General features: G+C 40.0%; 1 protein-coding gene across 2 annotated transcripts in view; it reads left to right on the top strand.

Annotated features, from left to right (window-relative positions):
- DOCK11 (dedicator of cytokinesis 11) overlaps positions 1 to 26,193 on the top strand; it is a 191,096-nt gene that overhangs the window by 126,788 nt on the left and 38,115 nt on the right. For both annotated transcript variants that reach the window (XM_027837386.1, XM_027837390.1), the window contains 8 exons: positions 2,736 to 2,811; positions 3,355 to 3,467; positions 7,336 to 7,444; positions 8,792 to 8,858; positions 9,843 to 9,890; positions 11,390 to 11,532; positions 18,534 to 18,649; positions 20,531 to 20,668. In XM_027837386.1, coding sequence (XP_027693187.1) covers positions 2,736 to 2,811; positions 3,355 to 3,467; positions 7,336 to 7,444; positions 8,792 to 8,858; positions 9,843 to 9,890; positions 11,390 to 11,532; positions 18,534 to 18,649; positions 20,531 to 20,668 — 810 coding nt within the window. The remainder of the gene's footprint in view (positions 1 to 2,735; positions 2,812 to 3,354; positions 3,468 to 7,335; positions 7,445 to 8,791; positions 8,859 to 9,842; positions 9,891 to 11,389; positions 11,533 to 18,533; positions 18,650 to 20,530; positions 20,669 to 26,193) is intronic.

Here is a 26,193-nt window from a genome sequence, read left to right on the forward strand (position 1 = left end):
AAAACTGAGCTTACCAGAAACCTTCTTTTGCAATCACGATGTTTTTAGATATCACTTTCCTTTTGTCCACGATGAGATTATCTGTAACTATAGTAACATTTATGGCAGATAAGATCTGAAATAACTGAGGAAAAAAGGTTCAAACTTCCAAGCATATAAATTTAGTAAGTAACACATGCCAAGTACATAACAAATCGGGACTAGGCCTGCTCAGCTTGGCACTGGACCCCAAATAGAGGGGGAGACAGATTTTTATGCATTAAGAGATCACAATTAATAAGATATAAACCAGGATACAAGATTAGGAAACCTGATTTCTAATTGGAGAAGAGATTAAGGACTTTCTGAGTTGGGAGGGGGATGAGTGAGTTCCAGGAGTTGGGAGGAGGGAAAGTGAGCAGGTGGACTTTCCTGGATATGAAACAGAATGTCACTCAATTCCCATGTGACTTGCAAGCAGGTGGAATTTACAGGAAAATGAAACTGTCTCAAAATGGAGTCAATTTTACAAGGTAGAATATTTTGTTCAGACAATTCTCTCAGGTCCTTCCCCGCCTTTGACTCATAGGGTAGGCACCAGCCTACTTCCTCCATGGATCACTTATCTATGAGCCAAATTTATAAGGATTTTAATGTGCTCACGCTCCCTGTCAACATTAAATACCAAAAAAAAGACTCTAGCACAGCTTAGTACAACAGCTAATACAAAGCCTAAGGACAATGATGATGATGCCGCCCCCTAAGGAGACAAGCCTTGTTAAATAGACTCTATAGGTAAACTAAGTCAGGCTACAGATCAAACTACTTAGAAGGCTCACATTGGGCCAATTTTGAGAGGAGTGATTTACATATCATGATGGTAACCAAGAAAATTCAGCCAACATAAACAGCATGAAACAAAGGGCCAAAGCAATACAATGGTAATCATCAATACTAAGTAACATTAAGTCTCCTTGTTTCCAGTAACCCACTTCTAACAGCCATTTAATCATTTGATCTTGAGTCCCAGATGTCCCATGTAGTCATCTAGTCCTTGGAAATATCTTCTCTTGGACATTCTGGAACAGGTTTTATTCTCAGGGCAGCTCTGAAGGGGGCTCTGCAGGGCAGCTAGGTGGCGCAGTGGATAGAGCACTGGCCCTGAAGTCAGGAGTACCTGAGTTCAAATCCGGCCTCAGACCAAACACTTGACACATACTAGCTGTGTGACCTTGGGCAAGTCACTTAACCCCAATTGCCTACCAAAAAAACCCCCAAAAAGCAAACAAAAACAAAATAAAATAAAATAAATGAAGGGGGCTCTGCTTCTCTGGTTCCAAGTCACTTGTAGAGATTCCTACATAATTCTTTTAAAATCTGCTGGTAATAAGACTTAATACAATTCAGTACATCCTACTGAATTTGATTTTCCAAACCTGAAACTTCAGATAATTTCAATTTTTATGTGCCATTTGCTGTTTCCTTCTTTACCTAAACCCTATAGCTGATAGAAAACTCTAAAAAGAAATTTATGACTTATAAAATAAACCCTTCTGTCTTTTAAAAACCATCAGATGGGTACTTTAAAATGGGAAAATGATTTCACTTCCTTTACAATTATCAATGCAATTTTATATGTAAAATCCTTAATCCAATTTTGAGAACTTATTACTAAAACATATTCAAAGCCTGAATTTTCAATTAGAAGGATTTGGAAGCCAATCATACACATATGTATATATTCTAATTCTTAGAGAAAACAGTCTTATCCCGTTGCTTTCTCAAAATTTTCTATTCCATTCAATTAGAAAACTTATACATTACATCTTTCTCTTATTACTTTGTCTAATTCCCCCCTTAGGAAGATATCATCCCTATATTACAATTTGACCACAAATACGGATTAAAACTGTAAGATTTTTCATACTTGCATCCTGTGATAGTAACCCAGTGATGTCCCAGTATTAATCTATTAATTAATATATAAATATATATTAAAATATATATAAAGAATAAGACTTCCTTCACCTGGCTATAGGTCTTTATAGCTAGCAGTCTGCTCTATTCAATACGACTTCAGCTGTCAGCTGGTACCTGCATCATTCCAGGAGCATCGGTATTAATTTAGACTCGTGGGATGAGTTGCAGCACTTTTGTTTAAGATCAAGCCAGCATCTTTCTGTGATATGGAATTCTTTTGAATATTATTTTAAATTATCATCTTAATAACCTTGTAACAGAACCAAACAAATGTACAAAACAAGGTTTAAGATCTTAGATGAAACACCTAGCAAAGTAGAATCAGTCAATCAACAAGCATCTTAAAGCACCTACTATTTTTCTATCACTATATGAGGCACTAGGGACTTGAAGACAAAAGTAAAACAGTCCCTGCCCTCAAGGCATAGGAACAGAGAAAGTACCTTAATTCTAGATCCTCTTTCAAATGTAGGTGGAGTTCTGCCACATTGGCTTGGTGTACTTTCTTTTGAACTGTCTTTCTATCTTTCTAGTTTTATTCAGTGTGTCTATGGGTGGCATTGTGCTGAGATCACTCCACATATCTTCATATAGGCCATTACATACTTCCTTACATACTTCATATTTGTCATCTTTAGCAGTGTTTAATAATATTCCAATGAACTAATATATCATAATTTATTTAGCCAGTCTCCAACTGTTGGACAATTAGGTTGTTTCCAGTTTTTGGCACGGACAAGTTCTTGATTTGGTGACATGTTTAAAATGTGTTTCAGGCATCTAGGGATGAATTTGTATGTGGCTTTTCTTCACCTTCAAATAGAGGAAGTCTGGTGGCAGAGAAAGATGCAGGTAAGGAAGCACTTTTCAACAGTGGGCATGCTCATTAGAGAAGCTTTATAACCAATGAGAATGAGAATGCCTCTTTCATTGCCTAGATATCTGCATTAAAGATGGGTTCCTTCGGTCTTGGTTATAGCAGCGAAAACAGATTGGAGGAAAAAGAGGCTAGCCTGGGAATCAAGGAGCCTGGATTTGAGGCCCGAATCCCTCCCTCACTAGATGGGGGAATCTCAGGCGAGCCCAAGCTACAAAACAAAGAAGTCAAATTCAATGCTTTTTAAGGTCCCTTCCACCTCTGACATTCTGGGACTTGTTATTCCTTCCGAGGAATTTCTTGAAATAATCCTTGTATGTGTCAGAGTATAATGAGATACAGTCACAAATGGCATGTTTTCTGCTTTGCTTTCAAATGTTTTACAAACATTTCCCGTTTCAGATTGCCAGGATTTCTCTAAAAACATATTGTTTGTGAATTAGTCCAATGCTGATTTTTGAAGTTTCTTGGCAATTTCATCCTCCTTACTGACACTGAGAAGTATGTTGTTTTTCCAGCCTATGCAGCCTCATTTCCCAATGGACACAGACTCAAAAGAGAAGATTCAAGAGGCTCCCTGAGCGCAGATGTGGCCAGCAGCTCTCCCGAGCAGAGCAGCATAGCTGACAATGTAACAAACAGGCTGGGGGAGGGGTGGACGGTGGCCTCCAAAGGTTTCTTTCCTTGAAAGCTAGGATTCCTTAATCTTTCCTAATCCTGGCTCTGGAAAGAAGTCATTTTGGTATTCCTTGCTAACCATCCAGTAGGTATCACTTGGCAGCTGGTGGTGCAGTAGAGTCAGGAAGACCTGACTTCAAATCTGGCCTCAGACACTTCCTACCTCTGTGACCCTGAGTAAGTTAAGTTCTGCCTGCCTTGGTTTCCTTAACTGTAAAATGGGGATAATGATGGCACCTACCTCCCAAGGTTGTTGTGAGGATCAAACGAGATACCTGTACAGTACTTAGCACAGTGCCTGGTGAATGGTAGACAATTAATAAATGTTTAATTCCGCCCCCCCCCCCCCCATTTTGAGGAAAAGCTTAAACTGGAGAGGGTTAATCCAAAGAATGTGGTATTGTGAAAAGTTTCAGACTTGAAGACAGGACAGACTTGTGTAAGATCTTCATGCCCTCCCCACCCTGCTGATACCAACTGTGTGATCCTGGGCAAGTCATGTAATTTTTCTGAGCCTCAGTTTCCTTATCTGTGCAATAGGTATAAAAATATCTAATACGTACCTCACAGAGTTATTTATTTTATTTTGTTTATTTATTTTTAGTTTTCAACATTCACTTTTAAAAGCTTTTGAGTTCCAAATTTTTCCTCTTCCCCCCCTTCCCCCTCCCCAATCTAATACGATCATATTAAACACATTTCCACATTAGTCATATTAAGATAATGTATGTCACATGCCTTACAAAGCTTAAAACACTAAAGAAATATCTGTTATTATTATCATCTTTCATCCTTAGCACATGAAAAGTGTTCCAGAGGGCAAATGTTCAGATTTGAAGTAAGTGTACTATCTAGTCACTGGTGGAAGGGGATCCAAGGAAGGTGGATTTTCATTTTTCACAGGCATTATTTAACTAAAATCATTCAGTAAGCATTTATTAAGTGCCTATTGTGCCAAGTACTGTGCTAACTGCTGGCCATAGAAAGACAAAATCAAAATAGCCCCTGCCCTCAAGGAGCTTATATACTAGGGGGAAGGGAGAGCATGAAAATGTACACAGCAACGCACTGTAATCCCTGATCTTTGAAGTGGGGGAGACCTCCCAGTGTGGAATCTCCCTCTACCACTGCAGATTGGCAATGCAGCCGTAATTTATAGTTGTAGAGAGTTGTAGGAACTGAAAGGTCAAATCACTTTCCTGTGGGGGCCTAGCATGTGTCAGAGGCAGGAATGGAACCTAGGTCTTCTGCCTTCTCGTCTCTATGCCTCTCACATACCATCATTACTATGGCTGAATATGTAGAACTCAGACTTTCAGCACTGTGCCCAGAACAGAGTACGTACTTAATAAATACCTGAGTGAATGAATGGGTTCTGCCATCATAAAGGTGGCCACATTTTTATTCATGTTTCTGAAAGAATTCTGAATTCTCCTTACTTGTTGATTCACTCTGATAAAAATATGAGGGCTCATTTTCCAGTAGGTCTGATTCAACTTTTTACTTTGCATTGTTGTATAATATAGTAATAAAGTTAACTGGGATAAAAAAAGAATTCAAATTATCTTCCTTTTAAAATTGCTCATCTGAACATCCCCAAATAAGTGAATCTGAATGTATCATGAAGTTCTCTTACCAAGTCTGCTCGGTTTGGGAAAGAGCACATAGGAAGGACCCAGAAAGCCTTCCCTAAGTGGGCCCTTTCTGAGCCATTACTACAGAAACCAAGTTAACCTGGGAGAATAAAAGATAAAAGAATCCAAATTGTAGCCTAACACTAGTATAATGATCTCATTTGACAAAAGAAACTGAGTTCCAGGAAGGGGAAAGGATTGGTCTGCCCAGGGCTAGTCACAGTGAGGTAGCAGGGTTTTCATTGAGGTTACTTTAGCTATACATATAGATCATTCTTATAAAGATTTTACAAAGGTGAGAAAGTGGGCATGTGGATCAGTAGTAACTGGTGTTCTCTCGGCACACTTACTGGGATATTAGCATCATCCATGGTTTGGTATTTTCTCCTCTCTGACTGCCTTGTTGTCCTTAACATGAATTACCCCAGTCTATACTTGATCTGGCCCAGACCCTTTTCCCAATTTCTTTATAAGGGTTGTTTCTATTTCTTCATATAGCACAGAGATTCTTTTTTTCCACTTTGAAAACTTTATTTGAAAAAATTAATTAATTGGTTTTTAGTAAATAGTTTTTAAAAATTTTTTCCACTTACACGTAAAAAGAGTTTTCAGCATTCATTTCTCTTTTTTTTTGTTTCAACATTCATTTCTTATAAGATTTTGAGTTTTAAATTTTTCTTCCTCCCAATCTCCCCCCCCCCCAGACAGCAAGCACTCTGATATAGATTATACACATAGCATAGAGATTCTTAACCTTTTTTATATCATGGACCCTCTCGGGCAGTCTGGAGAAGCCTACTGACCCCTCATTATAATAATTTTTAAATGCATAAAATAAAATACATGAGATTACAAAGGAAACCAATTATATTGAAATATAGTTGGAGATTGAGGTATTAGGACCCAAATATGATGGTTCTTCCATTACTGATGACAAAAATAGATCATTATAAAAGCATTAAACATGGTCCATTTTACATTTAGATGCGATCCTGTCAGTTTCATCATAAATGTTCTTTGTACAATATAGCTTATTTGAGTAGCATGTAAAACTTTCTGTAGACTTGTTTTCTCTATTAATGCTTTTTGCTGTTTTAAAAAGTGATGTGATCTTTGGTCCTCTTCCTTGGTGGTTTTTACAGATGAGTTTGCATTCTAAAAGTAAGGTTGCCCTTGGCTGCCATTTCTCTCCACTGGGCAAGGACCTCAGGTGTTTGGTGGCCCAGTGGTTTTTGAAAACATCAATTCAATTTTTGCAGGAAATAGTGATAAGCAAGGTCAATATATTTGTTTCTTTATATTTCCTGTCAATGGTTTGTTTGAATAGATAAGGTTGTTTTTCCTAGTACCAGCTTCTCATCCTTAATCTTTCTGATTTGATGTTGTTTCTGATCTTTGCTTCAACCAGTCAATGGTCTGATTGCACATAGAAAGCTGATTGTGATAGGATTTCCGTATCAATTGTTTCCTGAATGTCAAGTTATAATCAATTTCATTTCTGTGACACTTTTTGATGCTTGCCTTGCCTAGGGCAAATATTATCTTATTTGATCCTCACAACAACCCTGAGAGGTAGGTGCTGTTATTGTCCCCATTATATAGTTGAGGAAACTGAAGCAGACGGATAAAATGACTTCCCCAAGGTCACACAGCCAGTAAGTGTCTGAGACAGGATTTGAACTTGGGTTTTCCTGACACCAGGCTCATTGCTCTCTCCACTGCGTCACCACCTAGCTGCCTCTTAGTATATTGCTGGAACCATATTCAGAGACTTTCTGCTACATGGAATCTGCCAAAGCTTATGCTCCACCACTGGCATAGCCCTCTAGAACCTATGGTTACCTCCAAATGATGATGAGGCATCAGAATTGGCCTTTGTAGACATGTTATTTACCTATGATTTTTCAGAGTGGCATCTTGCTATCCACTCCTAAGAAAAATTTCCATTGATTTTACTATGAGTTTTGGTCCATTTGCTTTTAGATGATGGTGAAATTTAATGATGTGTGTAGATTCTTCCTTTGTGTCAGTCTTTTATTTTCGCACAAACAGGATTCGCGAGAAAAAGATTTAAATCTTTGTTGAATGAAATATTCAGTCCAACAGACTTGTGTTGTTCCTATTAAAATTAACAACCTGCAAAGCAGCACCTTTGAGTTGATGAGAGGCGTGTTGTTTTTGTTACAGACAAGAAGTTCTACGCGAAGTAGTATATCCCAGTACAACAGGCTGGACCAGTATGAAATTAAAAGCCTCCTGATGTGCTATCTGTACATTATCAAAATGATTTCTGAAGGTAAGTTACGGCCTACATAAGACATGATTGATCCCCAATGTGCTAGGAATAATAAGTCAGTCAGTCAACAAGTATTTGTTAACCCTTCCTCCAGACTATATGATGATTGCACACATTAGTGTTTATTATTTTCAAAAACCCAAAACTGCAATTTTAAAATGTTGAATTCAGCTTTGAATATCTTAGTTTTCCTAGTTTAACAGCCATGTTACTAATGAATCCCTCAAATGGGAAAATTTGTGGGAATAACAATGGTTTTGCCCTGGGGGACAGGTTCATTCTAATGCACGGGATGAGGTCTAGTATGAAATGAGGAGAAAGCTATTATCTGTACTTAGCATGTAACACACTTGAGGCAAAGGCACATATTTTCAGTAAGTGACATCATAACTTGAAAACTCTTTGGGATTTCCCTTATGTGTATGTCATAGTCTAGCTTATATAGCTGGTGGTTGCAATTTAGTTCATTTAAGCGATGTTTGCTGAGTGCCTACTATGTGCAAGGTCCTTCCTTTAGCTGCGCGAGATCTGCAAGATTCGAATAATCTGGTCTCTGAGCTAGTCCCTGAATTTGATGGTTCCTTCTCCTGGATTTGCTCAGGGGAGCTTCTCGCCATGCCGGGATCACACTGTTCCCTCATCTCCACTGCACAGATTCCTTATCTGCCTTCAAGGCTCAGCTCAGGTGCCCCCTGTTCTTGGTAGCCTTTCCCAATTTCCCAAACTGTTGGTGTTCTTTGCTTCTACACAATATCCCAGAGCACTTTTTTCTGATCTCTTTTGTCCCTTTTACTTCTTATATGTTTTTTTCCACCCAGTAAAATGTAAGTCTCTCAAGAGCAAATAATACTTTGCTTTTGTCTTTGAATCCCCAGTATCTAGTGTGGTGCCTTGCTCATAGAAGTACTTCAAAACGTTTGTTGCATTGAGGCCGGTGACAAACAGTGTGGTGCAGCGGTGGCCGCACTGAGTGGGGAGAATGGGGGGAGGAGGGGAACCAGAGACTCCAGTTTGCTGCACAGTGAGAAACTTGTCATCATCAATATCACTAAGCAGGATTTCTCAAGTGTTTGCATGTTAGCTTTGCCCTGGGGCTCAAAGATGGAAGACCTGGCTCTACCTTTATGGAGAAATAAGACGGACAAATTCTGTTTCTTCCTTTGAAGTAAAAATACAAGAGCTTTTCACTACCAGTTATCCAAGGTCGGGGCAGGGGGTGGGGGGAAGTAGGAGCAATAAGATGTGGGAAAAAAAACCAATATGTTAATCAGTAAAGAAATAAGACCTATTAAGTTAAGAAAGTTGAGGCTTAAGGTGTGACATTTTTGCTGTTTATTCCATTTTTAGATACTCTCCTAACTTATTGGAACAAAGTGTCTCCTCAGGAGCTCCTCAATATTCTAGTACTTCTCGAGTGAGTAGTCATTGTTACGTATGTGTTACTTCTGCAACTTTTTTCTGTGCTACTTCTGTACTAACAACTTTTTTCCTGCTGCCGCCTATGTTGGAAGCCACAATTTAAAATGTTGTGGTTTTTACATATAGAAACATGGTGAATATGAAACCTCAGCAATAACCCTCCATCTTCACAATCCAATTGGAGTCCTATGTGATCTGTCTAGAAAGCCTAAAGGGCTTCAGGCCACTTATGAGTTTGGAGCAGCTAGCTGTGGGGTTAGCCAGCAACTCATTCCTGGAATTGAATATCTTTGCTATTACATAAGATCTCAGTAATTCTACAAAGTTCAGAAGCTCATTTGGGAGTACGTTCCAGGCCTTCTGGAGAAGGGTGATCTGGAAGTGGTCAGTTGTCCTATACTGCTAAATTTGCATCTGTTTTGAAAGCAAATAAGTTTACTGTGACATCTAAGGTTTAGCATTTCATGGATGACACATATATAGTTTCTGTTGCTGAGGATTTCCCAAAAAAAAGAAAGGATCCCTGCCTTATACACCTTTGATTAAAGATCATTGAAAAATATTTAGAAAACATTGTCGCAATGGAACAGTTAGCAAGTTAGCAAGAATATTTACAAACTACTGTGATTAAGTAAGCTTAATCAGGATTCAACAGTATTTTTCAAATATTAACTGTATAACTAGCATTGGAACAGTACAAAAGGGCTATGTCTTGTGCCTATAAGACTTTTTATTATAGCAAGTCATTGTAGGCAAAGGAAGCCTAGTAACCTTATGGGCCATTTACGTGTGTGCACATGCGAGTGCTGGCATGCGTATGGGCCAAAAGGGATACTAAACATGTCTAGGGTGATAGGATTTAGATGTGTTTTTTTTTTCACATGCTCAGGTTCACACAGCTAATGTGGTTTTAAAAATAATTTGCCAAATTGCATTTTCCTGAATACTACTAATATACTATTGTTTTTTTTCTTTCTAGAGTGTGCTTGTTTCACTTCAGATACACAGGGAAAAGAAACATAGCAAGGTAGAATATCTCCTATTATAAAATGCCTCTGCCATGTTTTTCATCCTTTTTATAGATTTATTTTATTCCAGTAGAGGGCAGTCTTGATTTAAAAATTTTGTCTTAGAAAACTAGTTATTAACTTGCATAGGCAGAGACCACCCAGTGGATCTATGTTAGCAGAATTCAGTATTAAGAGCCATTAGAACAAATAATATTTTTTTCCAAAGGGTAGGCTGTGAGATTATAGCCTGTGAAATCTCAGTCACATTAGATTTGCTGCTACTCTTCTCTGGAAGATGAGTGAAGAGGGTCAGATCAAGGGAGAAAGTAGAAATGTCTAAGATGATAACAAAAGGAAAGGTGGTACTTCTGTCTACATTTTGTTAGTTTTATTCACCATGTGGGAAAACTCTCCTGGGATGAAGATGTGGGCGATCTGGTACCTTATCCTTTCATTTTTGCTACCAAAGCCCCAGCGACTTCAATAGCTATTTTATAAAGGTGGGGGGGGGGAAGACTACCTATTTGTTTTAACAAGATATATTTGAAAGTAGAATTGTTTTGTGTGCATTTAAAATTATTTAATACTGATTGTAGTATTAAAATAAAGAGTTTAACATATTTATAATTTTTTTCTGTTTTGTCTAAAGAATGATAGGCTATCTAGTTGTTACAGTTTTTAGCCTTTGTCTGGAGAATGTACCGATGTGGTAAAGGATAGAACTAACAGCCACCTTATTAGGTCAACCATGTTGTATAAGAATTTTTCTGGATGTTAGTTGTTAGGTTATTAAGGAAAAACTTTAAAAAAAACAAGCAAATTAATTATTAAGGACTACCAAGGACTAAAGGGAGGGGGTAGTTTAGGTGGTGTTTGTGTATATAGCTCTTTGATGTCCTGTTATTAATGAATCACTCAAGTCAGAAGCGATTCCACTTTCTTGGGGAATGGCTTATATTCTTATAGATTTGACTCAGTTCTCTATATATTTGAGAAATGAGGCTTTTATCAGAGAAACCTACTGTAAAAATTTTTTTCCCCAGTTTTCTGCTTTCCTTCTAATCTTGGCTGCATTGGTTTTGTTTGTGTAAAACCTTTTTAATTTAATGTAATAAAAATTATCCATTTTATTTCCCATAATGCTTTCTTTCTTTTGTTTGGTCATTAAACTCTTTCTTTATCCGTAGATCTGACAGGTAAATTTCTCTATGCTCCCCTAACTTGCTTATATCACCTTTCATGTCTAAATCATGTACCCATTTTGACCTTATCCTGGTATGCGGTGTGAGATGTTGGTCTAACTGTTTTCCACTTTCCCCAGCAATTTTCTTACATAGTGAGTTCTTGTCCCAAAAGCTTGTATCTGAGTTTATCAAACACTAGATTACATGTAGCACAGCACTATGCTGCAGCAGGAATGTCCTAGCTACTATTGGATAGAAACCTTAGATGATTCATCTAACATTATAGAGTATTGTTAGCTCATTTCACCTCTTATATCTGGTCTTTATTTCAGAGTACATGATGCCTGGTTATCCAAACACTTTGGAATAGACAGAAAGTCCCAGACCATGCCAGCCCTTCGTAACCGGGCAGGGGTGATGCAGGCCCGGCTTCAGCATCTAAGTAGCCTGGAAAGCTCATTCACACTTAATCACAGTAAGTGTAAGAAGCACATGGAATGATTCGTTAGACTCAACTCTCATTTAAAGAATCCTGACTTTTAAATGATCCAGAAGGAATACAGTGAATGATTAGTTCCATGTGTCCACATGTCTATGGAAATCCTTGCTCCTTACTTTTGTTTTTTGAACTTGACTGTGATTTCATCAGTTATCTCAGGTGAGGAAACATTCTCTGCCAATGCACATCAGCAAGGGCTACCTGGGGCACTGAGCAGTCAAATGACTTGTCCAGGGGCATTTAGCTGGAATATATCAGAAGTGGAACTTGAACTTAGGTTTTCCTGACTCTCAGGGCTCTCTAGCCAGTATTCCATGATTACTCTCACAGGTGACTGTATAGACCCATATGTGTATTTTTCGCATTCAACAATTGTGGGCCTTGTGGATAGAGCACCGGCCCTGGAGTCAGGGGGACCTGAGTTCAAATCCAGCGCCGGGTACATAACACTTACTAGCTGTGTGACCGTGGGCAAGTCACTTAATCCCATTGCCTAGCCAAAAAAAAAAAAAGAATCTCAGAACTGTTTTGGGGCAGCTAGGTGGTGCAGTAGATAGAGCTCTGGCCTTGGAATCAGGAGGACCTGCATTCAAATCCAGCCTCAGACACTTGACACTTACTAGCTGTGTGACCCTAGGCAAGTCACTTAACCCTGATTGCCTCACCAAAAACAAAAATAACAACAGCAACAACAACAAAAAACAATTGTGGGCTTCCATAGTCTTTCCTACTTAAATATTAATGAATTAGGTTCCTTTTTTTTACATTTTCCCCTTGATGAATTTTGCAACAAGGTTAATTTTTCATTGCCCAGATTTCATTCCTACTATTAAAATCAAATATAACTAATAGTATGACTTAATATAGTACTGAATGACAGCATCCAAAGTTTGAAGGGACCTCAGAAAGTCCAGCCCATATCTGCACTAGAATCCCCATTACAATATACACAACAAGTGGTCATTGGGCCTTTGCTTGAAGCTCTCCAGTGAGGGGGAGCCCATTCCTTTCTGAGGCAGCCCCATCAGCTTTAGGATGGCCCTAATTATCAGGAGTGGTTCCTTACATCAAGCCAAAATTTGCCTCTTTTGCAACTTCTACTCATTGTCCCTAATTCTGCCTTCCAGGGCTAGGCAATAGTATACTCTGTTCAGATTCAGAGGGGTATTGGGTCCCCCTCCATGTTCTTTCCAGGCTAAACATTCCCAGTCTCTTCAACCAGTTCTCTCATGGCATGATGTCAAAGCCCTTTACCATCTGATTGCCTTCTAGAAAGGCAGGACCCAGAATTGGATACACAATTGTAGATGTGGCCTGACCAAGGACGAGCACACTTCTCTAGGCTTCTCTTAATGCAGCGTGAGACTGAATTGCTTTTTTGGCTTCCACATCACATTACTGACTCATATTGAGCTGGCAGTCCACTAAAATCCTTAGTAATTTCGAAACTGAGGTTTGGAACCCAAGCGTAAGATTTTACATTTATCTTTATGAAATTTTACCAAATTTTATGTTAGCCAATGTTCTAGCTTGCTAAGATCTGTTTGGATACTTATTCTTTTGTCCAAGTTATTAGTGATCTATACAATGTCAAAGAGCCAGGGCAGTAAGCATTTATTAAGTGCCTGCTATGTACCAGGCAATAAGGACACAAAGAAAGGCAAAAACAGTCCCTATCCTCAAAGAGCTCACAATTTAATGGGACAGGTAACATGTAAACAATATCCACTACATATATATATACATACATATGCAAATATAATATATATGCATAAATATAAAACATATATACACAAACATAATACATACACATATATAAAACATATACAAACATAATACATACACAATGTATATGATATATATATATATATAATACACACACATATAGTATAAACTATATACAAACATGATAAATACAGGATCACTTGGAGACCAGTTTGTGTCACTTGCAGATTTGATAAGCATGCCATTAAGGCCTTTACCCAAAACACTGATCAAAATGTTAACTAGGACAGGGGAAAAGTCCAGATGTCTGCGGAGCTCCCCTACATGCCTCTTTCCAAGTGAACACAGAACCATTCTTTGGATCAGAGCATTCATCCATATTTAAATCCACTGAACTACATCATTGTCTAATTCCCAGGAATAACATGAGAGGTGTCAGATGCTTTGCTGAAATCTAGAGAAACTCATTCCATAGCACTGAGAGGCAGTGTTGCATAGCAGAGAGTGTGCTGGACTTGGAGTCAGGGAGATCTGGATGCAAATTCATCCCTTCCCAGACACTTAGAGCTTAACCTGTGTGACACTGAGCGAGTTGCTTGACATTAGTTTCTTCATCTGTAAAATGGATTTGAAATAGAATTTAAATATAAGCAAATAGCACCTCACAGGGTTGTAATAAGGATCAAATGAGCTAGTGCACATAGAACACATTGTATACCTTAAAACTCTTTATACATACATATATTATTATATAAAACTCTTTATACATGCATATATGTATATATATATATATTATTATTATTATCATTCCCCTGATTTACTAGTCTACTGATGGAAATAAGGTTAGTCTGACCACACCTCTTTTTAAAGTCATGCTGGATCTTTGTGATCACCATTTCCTTTGCTAGATGTTTACTCAACAAGCCAAGTAAACAAGCATTTATTAAGTACCTAGTATATGCCAGGACACTGTGCTAAGAGTTGAGAGTAGAAAAGGGCAAAAAACAGTTTCTGCTTTTAAGAAGCTCACAGTGTAACAGGGAACACAACATGCAAATATCTATGTACAAACAAGCTATATTATAGGATAAATTGGAGATAATCAACAAAGGAAAGGGATTAGCATTAAGTGAGAAGGTGAGATTTTAGCTGAGACTTTAGGGAAGCCATAAGATAGAAATGAGGAAGGAGAGAATTCCAGGTATGGGGGATAGCCCATGAGAATGCACAGAGTCAGAAGATGGACTGTCTTGTGGGAGGAACAGCAAGGAGTCCAGGGGCAGTGAATCACAGAGTATGTGAAGAAGAGTAAGGTAGAAGAAGACTGGAAAAGTAGGGATTGAGTTATGAAGGGCTTTAAAGGCCAATCAGAATTTCATATTTTATCCTGAAGGCTATAGGGAGCCATTGGAGTTTATTTTACATCAGCAGGTAGGGAGGGATGGGGTTGGGGGGGAGACAGTTCCATGGTCAGAACTGTGCTTTAGGAAGACATGACCCTGAGAGCTGAATAGAGGATAGATTGGAGTGGGGAGAGACTTTGGGCAGGAGGACCGATCAGAAGCCTATTGCAATAGTTCAGGCATGAGGTGTGATGAGTCTGCACCAGACAGGAGAAAAGCCAGTGTATGTGTTCCAAAAGTAGAATCACCAAGACTTGGAAACTGATTAGATGTGAGGAGGGAAAGGAAAGCATTCATATAGCACCTACTATGTACTGAGAACTTTTACAGATATTCTTTCGTTTGATCTTCACAACAACCCTGTGAGGTGAATGTTAGTATTATCCCCGTTTTACAAATAGAGGTCCAGACTTGTCCAGGGTCATACAACTAGGAAGTGTCTGAGGTCATCTGAATTCAGATCTTCCTGCATTCTATCCACTGCAGCACCACTTAGCAGTGTTGAAGATGACATTCAGGTTGTGGGCCTGGGTGACTGGGAGGGTGGTGGTGCCCTTGGTAGTAATAGAAATGTTAGAAAGAGGGGAATGTTTGGGGAGAAAGATAATGAACTCAGTTTTGGACGTATCGAATTGAAGATGTATATGGAACATCTAGTTCAAGATGTCCAATAGGTAGATGGTCAGGAAAGAGGTTAAGGTTGGATAAATAGATTTGAGAATCATCTGTACAGAGATGATAATTGAATCGATGGGAGCTGATGAGATCACTAGGCAAAACGGTATAAGAGAAGAGAAGTTCAGGGCCCAACATGGGGCTTCTGGGGACACCCACCATTAGCAGGTAAGACCCAGATAAAGATTTAGCAAAAAATACCGAGAAGGAACCATCAGAGAGGTAGTAGGAGAATCAGGGGAGAATGACCTAACAAAAATCTAGAGAGAAGAAAATGTCAAGGAAAGGGAATGGCCAGCGGTGTCATAGTCTACAGAGAAGTTAGGAAGGATAAGGATTTTGAGGAAAGGGGCATTAGATTTGGCAATTAAGAGAGCACTGGTAACTTTGGAGATGGCAGTTTTGGATGAGTGATGAGGTTAGTAGTCAGAATGCAAAGAATTAAGAAAGTGAGTGGAAAGGAAGTGGAGACACCAATTCTCAAGAGGTTTAGCCATGAAAAGCAGGTCTGGTGATGAGCAGATCAAGTGAAGGTTTTTGGAGGATTGGGAAATCAGGGGAGTGTTTGTAGGCATAGGAGAAATTGGAGATTAGTGAGGGAGTGGGGATGATAGAAGGATTGATCTACTGGAGAATGGGATGGCTTGTGCATGTGCGGGCTGGGGGGGAGGGTGTTACCTTGGCAAGGAAAAGGGCCACCTCTGCAGGTGAAACAGGATTGAAAGAAGAGATAGTAGAAGAAGGCATCTGAGGGATGTGAGGTGAAGAAAACAACTCACAGTGAAAGGCCTTACTTTTTTTCAGCAGAATATGAGCTATGGGAGGCTTGAGGAGTGATGAAAAGGTTTGGAAAAGTCTGTGGTGAGTGGGATTGTGAATTGATTAGGAAGATGCTAAAGGGTTGCCCTGCCACAATGAGGGCCTGTTTTGAGATTATGTAACAAATTTGTAGTGGACCCAGTTAGCACAGTTTTGTGACTTTCTTCAGCTTTGTTCAACAGTACACAAACAGAAGCCAAGGCAGTGGATGATGGGAGTAATCCAAGGTTGAGGCTTGGCAGGTAACAGGATAAGGGAGCAAGGAACTGCAGTGTAATAAGATTGTGTCGAGTTGGACTGGTTCACCAAGGAATCAGTACGGGGAAGGGAAGAGAGTGTAGCCAGTACAGGGGTGATAGCCAGGGAAAGAACTGAGGGGTGGAGGGACTGGACATCACAGTGAGGATGAAGAACAGGGTCAGGGGTCATAAAGCAGTGGGAAAGATGGAATGGTAAAAAATTATGACCAGATGAAGGAATTTCAGAGTTCTTGCACATGGAACACTTGTGGGTGATGGCAAAATCAAGGGTCTGACCATCTCTGTATGTAGCTGAGGTAGAGTAGAGGAGGAGGTCATGGGATATGAGTACTTTAGTGACCATCTTATTAATATCAAGTAAGGCATAAAACTGGGAGACATATACTAGCCAAATGTGTTTGTCATGGAGGATGTTCAGCCTGGAAGCCCAATTAAAGGGGAATTTCTAATGGATGGTAAAAACCTCCAGATGCTTCCATTTTGCAGCCCAAGAATTTTGCATCATTTCCTAAATGAGATCCATAGATTTAAAAAAAAAAGTTGGCCTAACTATCCATGCAAGAAAAAACCAAGTGGCTGAAGAATACCTATTGTTAAGCTAGAGCTAGGCAGCTGAATGGATGACACATAGAGCTAGGCAGCTGAATGGACGACATATAGAGCTATGCCATCCATCAGCAAAAATATCTTGACTAGAGAGTAAAGGTGGATAAGGACCTAGACCCAGAATTGAACAAGAAAAGGAGAGCAAGCTGGTATACATTTGGAACAGTCTTCAATGCTTTTAATGACCCCAAGCATATCCCTGAAACAAAGGCCTATCTTTCTAATGTGGATGTTTTCTTAGTGATGCTTATATGGTTACAAAGCATAGAATACCACAGTCACCAAAGAGTTAAGGTTGCCCAAAGGGCAGTGGAAAGACACACATGTTGGGAGTAAACTGCACCCTGTTACCAATGGGATGAAAAATAATATAAAGAATATTATTAAAGAAATCTGTGACAAAAAGGTAAGCTGGTCCTCTAGTGGGCCGGTCAGTAGACATTTAGTGTTTGCTATGTGCTAGGCACTGTGCTAAGTGCTTTATACATATTCTCTCATTTGAGCTATGCAAAAAACTGTAAACAAGATAAATTGGAGATAATCAACAGAGAAGGGGCTAGCTTCAAGGGGGTCAGGGAAAGGCTTCCTGGAGGAGATGTGGTTTTAGCTAGGACTTGAAGGAAGCCAGGAATTCCAGGAGACAGATGAGGAGGGAGAGCATTCCAGGCACAGGGAACAGCCAATGAAGATGCCCCGAGTTGGGAGATAGAGCATGTTATTCGAAGAATAGCAAAGAGGCCAGTGTCACTGGATCACAGAAAATGTGTGTGGGGTGGGGGTAGGCAGGGAATGGAAGGTATAAGAAAACTGGACAGGAAGAGGGGAGAGCCGGGTTATGAAGGGCTTTGAATGCCAAACAGAGTATTTTGTATTTGATCCTGGAGGAGGTAGGGAGCCACTGGGAGTTTACTGAATGAGGATGGGGGGGGGAGTGATGTGGTCATACCTGTACTTTACAAATATCACTTTGGCAGCCGAGTGGAAGATGGACTGGAGTGGGGGGGGGGGAGACTTGAGGTAGATTAATGATGAGACAGTTTTTAGCAGAGCTATTAATACAAAGTTGTAATGGAAATTGAGCCCAAATGGATAATTGGCTTTACATGAAACTACTTGATATAGGAACACTCATAATAATAATATTATTCCACCTAACGTTTATATAATGCTTTGATGTTTGCACCACACAATGGCTGTATGAGGGACATGTGAGAGGTAGGATTATCCCTGTTTTGCAGGTGACTTATCACATGGTCACACATCTAATAATAGTAAGCATCAGAGGCCACCATTCTTTCCCAGGGCCATGCTGCCTCAAAGGGCAGCCTAGACTTAGTCTTTGAAGCATAAGGAATAAAGGAAATTCCTCCTTCAGATAACACCTTGTGTTCTTGTCTCTGTGGGTGTATAGTTGCATAGGACAATTTATTCCAAATGATCCCATGAGCTTGTATGTTAGTCAAAGCTTTGATTTCTTTCTGGATTGTAGGCTCTGGAACATCTGAAGCAGACATTTTCCACCAGGCACTCCTTGAAGGCAACACAGCCACTGAGGTTTCCCTCACAGTGCTGGATACCATCTCCTTTTTCACACAATGCTTCAAGGTGAGATCTGGGAGTCAGAGTACTCCTGGTCATTGCAAATGAAAAATGAGAGACAGAAGCCAAGTAGAATCATCAAACGTAAGACCTGAAAGGGCTCTTTAGAGAAAATTTGGTCCAATCCCATCAATTTGCACAGGTCAAAACTGAGGCCCACAGAGGGGTGGTGGCAAAGCCAGAGGCAGCATGGTATAGTGGAATGGCCACTGGATTGGGAGCCAGGAAATCTGCCACCAAGTAGCTATGTGACCTTGGCCAAGTCCTTTCCTTCAGGAATCACTTTCCTCCTAGAGGGCTAGACTGGATGATCTCTATACACCCTTCCAGCTTTACTATTCTGTGAATTATTATTCTATTCTAGAATTTTAAAATGCCATCTTTAAAATAGATTGTATGCTTTTTCTTAAAAGGACAAAATTAAAAAGAAGACTTTTTATAGCATAATTTATTCCTTAGTCATTTTGCTTAAGCAACTCCAAAGGGATGTGGAGTCAAGCCAGGTGCTTCTTTCTCTGAACAATAGTTGTTTTGGAGATATTTGTCTCTCTCCTTGTTGCCAAAACTCAGTTGAACACTGAAACAATGATTTCATAGGATTGTTGCTCTGAGCTTGGGGTTTTTTTTTTTCTAATTTCATCAGCATGGGGAATTCCCAGTGTAGAAACTCCCTCCATGGATGCAAATCATTGTCAATTTTTGTATAACTTAGGTAGTCCTACACCCTGCAAAGGATAGAAATCGAAAGGATTTTGCCTTTGCCTGAGCAATCCAGATCAAATCCTTTGCTCCCTCCCTTCACTTTGGCCATGCAAAACCTGATATGCAAGTTTCAAGGAATACAATAAAGGACAGTTGGATGAGGGACCCAGTTAAGGCAGCCTGCAGTCCCACTCTTGACACATGAAATCTGTTCTGATCCCAATAAAAGATATTGTGCAAAGGCATGAGAAAGGCACTTGTCCTTGCACTCTTCATTTGCTTTTTGTTGCTGTGACTTGGCTGAGCAGGAGAAGGGAGTATATAGCATCATTTGGGGAGGCCCAGCTGTTGAGGTTAGCCTTGGATCTGTCACAGCTCTGGAGTCCAGTAAAGTGTTGGCTTTTTCTTTTGTTTTCTTGTCCCATTTCAGTCCTTATTCTCTTTGGGGCAAGGAGGTGGAGTCTAAGTGGGGTTGACTAGGGTTCCTTGTTAAGATACTTCAAACCTGCAAATTGCCTTTGAATCTGAGTATCTGCTCCCCTTCACCCTCCTCTACCATCTTCTCTTCTTGCAGATGTCACTTAAACAACTGAGCAGTCAGTTGTTTAAATCATGCCTGATTAGTCAGTTCTCTCTACTGACAAATATCTAATGTCACCAGTAGACAGACTGCCTCATGGCGATCCCTATTTGAAAGTAAAAGCACATGCTAGGTAGACGTTTGACAAAAAATGTGTATTTGTTCTGTGACTCCCACTTCATTTTCCCAAAAAGAAATCCCAAGTTTCTCTCTGTAGACTGTTGGGTGTGCACCTTTGTTGAAGCTACTACCGACTGCTCTTATACAAGCTGTGTGGTTAAGTAAACAGAGATTACTAATGCTTCTTTTCTCACATTAGCTCCTTGTTTGCTTTATGGCACTGGAAAGAGAAGTCCAATTCTTAGGCTTTTCCTTCTGATTTATAAAAAGGAGTAAGAAAGCCTTCCAGATAACATCTCTGGAATATTTTGAGAGACCAAAGAAGGATCTAATTAAAACACGGTTTAATTATACCTTGGACTTTAGAATTTTCTCTAATGTGGTAGTTTGATAAGTAGTTCTGTTAGTGCTTCTCCATTGCTTATCAAAAGAACAGAAAGCTGTGTATTGTTGCAAAAATACAATTGTTTTCTTGTTTCTTGTAGAATCAACTCTTAAACAATGATGGCCACAACCCATTAATGAAAAAAGTCTTTGATATTCATCTTGCCTTTTTGAAAAATGGACAATCAGAAGCATCCCTTAAGCACGTGTTTGCCTCCCTGAGGGCTTTTATTAGCAAGGTAAGTAAGGCAGAAGGCTTTATGGCTGCCTAGTTGCCCTAAGAGGGGGTGGTTGGCAGTCACTGCCCCCAAAGGACTCTACTATTCATTTTGCTGGTTCCCAAGAACTCAGGTGAAGAAACCATGGAGAGTATCCTTGTAAAAGTCAAAAAAGAGCAACAAAGCAGTCTTAAGGCAGAGGGTCTGTAATCCAAAATAGTGGCTGCTGGTGGTTTTTCTCTTACCCTTTCATATCCTACTTTCCCAGAAGGTTCCTAGAGGCCTGTCATTTTCATTCATTCAGTCAGTCACTCATTTATTTTTAGTTTTCAACATTCACTTCCACAAGATTTTGAGTTCCAAATTTTCTCCCCATCTCACCACTCCCCCTACCCCAAGACTTCGAGCATTCTGAATACTCCTTCCCTTAATCTGCCCTCCCTTCTATCACCCACCCCCCTTCTCCTATTCCTTTCCCCTTCTGTTTTCCTATAGGACAGGATAGATTTCTATACCCCACTGCCTGTATATCTTGTTTCCCAGTTGCATGTAAAAACAATTTTTAACATTTGTTTTTAAAACTTTGGGTTCCAAATTCTCTCCCTTCCTCCATCCCCACCCACCCTCATTGAGAAGGCAAGCAACTCGATACAGGTTATACATGTGTAGTCATGCAAAACACTTCTATAGTAGTCATGTTGTGAAAAACTAACTATATTTCCCTTCATTCTACCACACCTCCCGTTTATTCTATTCTCTCTTTTGACCCTGTCCCTCCTCAGAAGTGTTTGCTTCTGATTACCCCTTCCCCCAATCTGCCCTCCCTTCCATCATCCCCCCCTCTCTTATCCCTTTCCCTCCTATTTTCCTGTAGGATAAGATAGATTTCCATACCCCATTGAGTTTATATTAAGGTACGTATAAGGTATTCCCTCCTTAAGCCAAGTTCAATGAGAATAAGATTCACTCATTCCCTCTCACCTTCCCCCACTTCCCCTCCACTGTAAAAGCTTTTTCTTGTCTGTTTTATGTGAGATAATTTACCCCATTCTACCTCTGCCTTTCTCCTCCCAGTATAATCCTTTCTCACCCCTTAATTTTATTCTCCAGATATTACCCCTTTCTCTTCCATTCACCCTGTGCCCTCTATCTATCTATCTTTCTCTCTATCTATCTATACATATTTTTTTCCCTCCAACTACCCTAATACTGGCAAAGGTCTCATGAGTTACAAATGTCATCTTTCCATGTAGGAATGTAAACTGTTCAACTTTAATAAGTCCCTTATGATTTCTTTTTCCTGTTTACCTTTTCATGCTTCTCTTGAGTCTTGTATTTGAAAGTCAAATTTTCTATTCAGCTCTGGTCTTTTCATCAAGTGTCCATTTTTCCTCTGAAGGATTATACTCAGTTTTGCTGGGTAGGTGATTATTAGTTGTAATCCTATCTCCTTTGACCTCCAAAATATCATATTCCAAGCCCTCCAGTCCCTTAATGTAGAAGCTGCTAAATCTTGTATTATCCTGATTGTATTTCCATGATACTTGAAATGTTTCTTTCTGGCTGCTTGCAATATTTTCTCCTTGACCTGGCAACTCTGGAATTTGACTATGATATTCCTAGGAGTTTTCCTTTGGGGATCTCTTTCAGGAGGTGATCGGTAGATTCTTTCAATTTCTATTTTATCCTCTGGTTCTAGAATATCAGGGCAGTTTTCGATAATTTCTTGAAAGATGATGGCTAGGCTCTGTTTTTGATCATGGTTTTCAGGTAGTCCAATGATTTTTAAATGATCTCTCCTGGATCTATTTTCCAGGTCAGTTGTTTTTCCAATGAGATATTTCACATTGTCTTCTATTTTTTCATTCTTTTGGTTTTGTTTTACAATGTCTTGATTTCTCATAAAGTCATTAGCTTCCATTTGCTCCATTCTAATTTTTAAGGAAGTATTTTCTTCAGTGAGCTTTTGGACTTCCTTTGCCACTTGACCAATTCTGCTTTTTAAGGCATTCTTCTCCTCATTGACTTTTTGGACCTCTTTTGCCATTTGGGTTAGTCTATTTTTCAAGGTATTATTTTCTTCAGTATTTTCTTGGGTCTCCCTTAGCAAGCTGTTGACTTGTTTTTCATGATTTTGTTGCATTACTCTCATCTCTTCCCAGTTTTTCCTCTACTTCTCTTACTTGCTTCTCAAAATCATTTTTGAGCTTTTCCATGGCCTGAGACTGATTCATATTTTTCTTGGAGGCTTTGGATGTAGGAGCTTTGACTCTGTTGTCTTCTTCTGGTTGTATGTTTTGATCTTCTTTGTCACCACAGTAAGATTCTATGGTCTGACTTTTTTTGCGCTGTTTGCTCATGTTCCTAGCCAATTATTTGACTTAAACTCTTTGTTAAGGTAGGGGTCAGCTTCCAGTGTAGAGAATGTACTGTCCTAAACTTCAGGAGTTTTGTGCAGCTGTTTTCAGAGATACTTCTAGGGACCTGTAAGTTTTCAGTTCTTCCAAGGTGGTATGATAAGGGGCAAGGTGTTTACTCCTTTCCTGGCCTATGCTCTGGTCTATGAGTGACCACAAGCATTCTTTTCTGCCTTGGAACTGTGAGGAGGATTCCCTCTCCACCACTACCACAAGCTCCACCACACCAGCACTCCTCCTCACCCCAGGTTCGCCACCCAGAACTGTGACCCAGATCCAATCATGGGCAAAGCAAGAGAATCCTGCCTCAGCACCAGCAAAGAGATCCCTGCAATCCCCCTCTGATCACTTGCTTGATCCCCACTCTGTTTGTGGGCCGAGAGCTCCAGAAGCAGCCACCTCCCTGGGGCTACGCTTGGACTGGGGCAAAACCAAGCTCCTCTCTCACCAAGGTCACAGACTTTTCCTACTGACCTTCTAAGTTGTCTTTGGTGTTGGTGGGTTGAGAAGTCTGAAAACTGCCACAGCTGCCCATGATTCAGTCTTCAGAGGCCTGCTCCAGGTTCGCTGAGGCCTGGTCTTTGCCTGTTCTGCCCACACCTCTCCCAGCCTGGTGCAACAGACTTTTCCAATCAACCATCCAGGTTGTCTTGGGTTGGAAATTTGTTTCACTCTGTCTTTTTGTGAGTTCTGCTGCTCTAGAATTTGTTTGGATCCATTTTTTTTACAGGTGTTTGGAGGGGTTTGGGGGAGAGCTCAAGCAAGTCACTGCTTTTACTCTGCCATCTTGGCTCCTCCCCAGGCCTATCATTTTCAAAGAGTTACTTGTGCCAGTTTTCCTTTTCTCCTGCTTTTAAAAATTTCATTGTAAAATTGAAGCAGAAGAATGATAATCTCTTCATCATTCTTCCACTAGACTATAAGCTCCATGGGGCAGGGACTGTCTCTTAAACAGCACTGAGGATAGAACATTGTACTTAAGAAACGTTTGTTGAATTCTTTCTGAAGGCCCCAAATTCTCAGGTCACTTACCTCATCAGCAAAACAAACCTCATGAAGAGTCTTGTGAATGTTGTGTTCAGAGTATTGTGTTCAATTCTGGGCATCACAGTTTAAGAAGGACTTTGATAAACTGGAGAACATCCAGAGGAGAGCAGCCAGGATGATGAATAGCCAAATGAGGACTGGTGAAGGAAACAGGGATGTTAGTCTGGAAGAGAGAAGACTTGGAGGATGTGGGAGCAATGATGTGAAGGGCTATCATGTGGAAGAGGACTTGGGCTTGTTCTGCTTGGCCTCCAAAGGCACCCCTAGAAGCAACTTAAACTTGATGCCAGGGGAAAGTTCCTAATGATGAGCACTGTCCAAAGTAGAATAGGCTGCCTTGAGAGGAAGTCTTGAAGCAGATCCATTTGTCAGGCATGTTATAGTAGGCATTCCTTGTAGTTATGGATTAGACCAGATGGCCACCAAGGTCCTTTCTTGTTCTCAAATTCTGTAACTGAGGCAAAAGCCATTGAGTCTAGCAGATTGCAAAGATGTTTGTGGCCAAAGAAAGACAAGATGAAGTAAAACCTACTTCAGCCTCCTCTCGTTATGTGTGTAATTTCAACAAGATAAAGACATTCACAACAAGATAAAGACATTCATTTGTATTACATAGCTGGGGAGCAAATTGCCACTATTTTTTGAATAGCATCTGATTGAAATTGGAAGAGGTCCAATAAATAGATGCAAAATGGAAATCTGCCAGCATTTCTATAACTGTGTATTTTCATCACCAGTGATAGTGAAGTCACTACATCTGAATTCACCTTAGGTGATGTGATATATGAGGAAGTGGAAATGCCCCTCACGAAGTTCATATGGAAGAAATTTGTGCTGGAAGTGACTTGATTTAAAAGGCACCTAAGTATAATGAAAACATGGCTTTGGAGACAGAGGTCCTGGGTTAAAAACCTGACCTACCATTTGCTACCCTGTGTAAACTTAAGCAAATAACTTAACCTCTCTGAGTTTAGTTTCCTTACCTGAAAAAGTGAGGGAATTGAACTAGATGACCTCCAAGGATCCTTCCACCTTGAAATCTCTGTTCCTCTGATGTGCTCATTGTCACACAGCTAAGATGGGCCAGATTCGGAATTTAACTGTCTTGGTCCTCCTCCTACCCATCTGACCTGTCCTCAGTCTCTTTTGCTTGATCTTTAGATTGTGCCCTGCCAACTGTCATCCAAGGCTCTGTACTGGGCTCTCTTTTCCCTCTGTACTATTTTGCTTGGTGAATCTCATAGTGAATAATCACCATGAATTCAATTATCATTTCTCTGCAGATAATTCTCAGATCTATACCTCTAGCCTTAACCTCCAGTCCCACGTTTCCAACTGCCTACTGTACATCTAGAACTGAATGTCCCATAGACATCTTAAGTTCGACATGTCCAACACTGAACTCACTATCTTTGCTCCCCAACTTTCTCCTCTTCTTAATGTCTCTAGTACTGTCAAGGGTCATATCATCTTTCCATTCACCCAGGCCCTTTCCTCTCTTTCACTCCCCATATTTAATCTGTTGCCCTTTTCTCCTCTGACATTGCCATCATTCTTTCATGACTTCATGCCTGGACAATTCCAACAGCTTTCTTGTCAGTCTTCCTGCCTCAAATCTCTCTCCATTGCACTACACCCTTCACTAAGCTGCCAAAGTGATCTTCATAGAGTCCAAGTATGACCATGTTGCTCCCTTACTCAATAATCTCGAGTGCCTCCCTGTCACCTCCAGGATCAAATACAAAATGCTCTCTTTGGCATTCAAAGTCCTTTGTCACCTAGCCCCCTCCTACCCATTCAGTCTTCTTACACTTTACTCTCTGACACATACTCTTTGATCCAGTGATACTGGCCTCCTTGTCATTCCTTGCACAGAACACTCCATCTCCCAACTCCAAACATTTTCACTGGCTAAAATGCTCATAGTCCTTTTCTCTTCTTAACTTCCATAGCCTGCTTCAAGTTGTGGTGCCTTCCCTCTAAGATTAGCTCAGGTTTATCTTTTGGATATCTTGTTGGTACATAATTGTTTGCAAAACATCTGGGGGAGGGGGTCAGTATAAATCAACAGTGGGACTTGGC

The sequence above is a fragment of the Vombatus ursinus genome, unplaced genomic scaffold (assembly GCF_900497805.2).
Source record: "Vombatus ursinus unplaced genomic scaffold, bare-nosed wombat genome assembly UNPS02004533.1, whole genome shotgun sequence".
Taxonomy (NCBI): Eukaryota; Metazoa; Chordata; class Mammalia; order Diprotodontia; family Vombatidae; genus Vombatus; species Vombatus ursinus.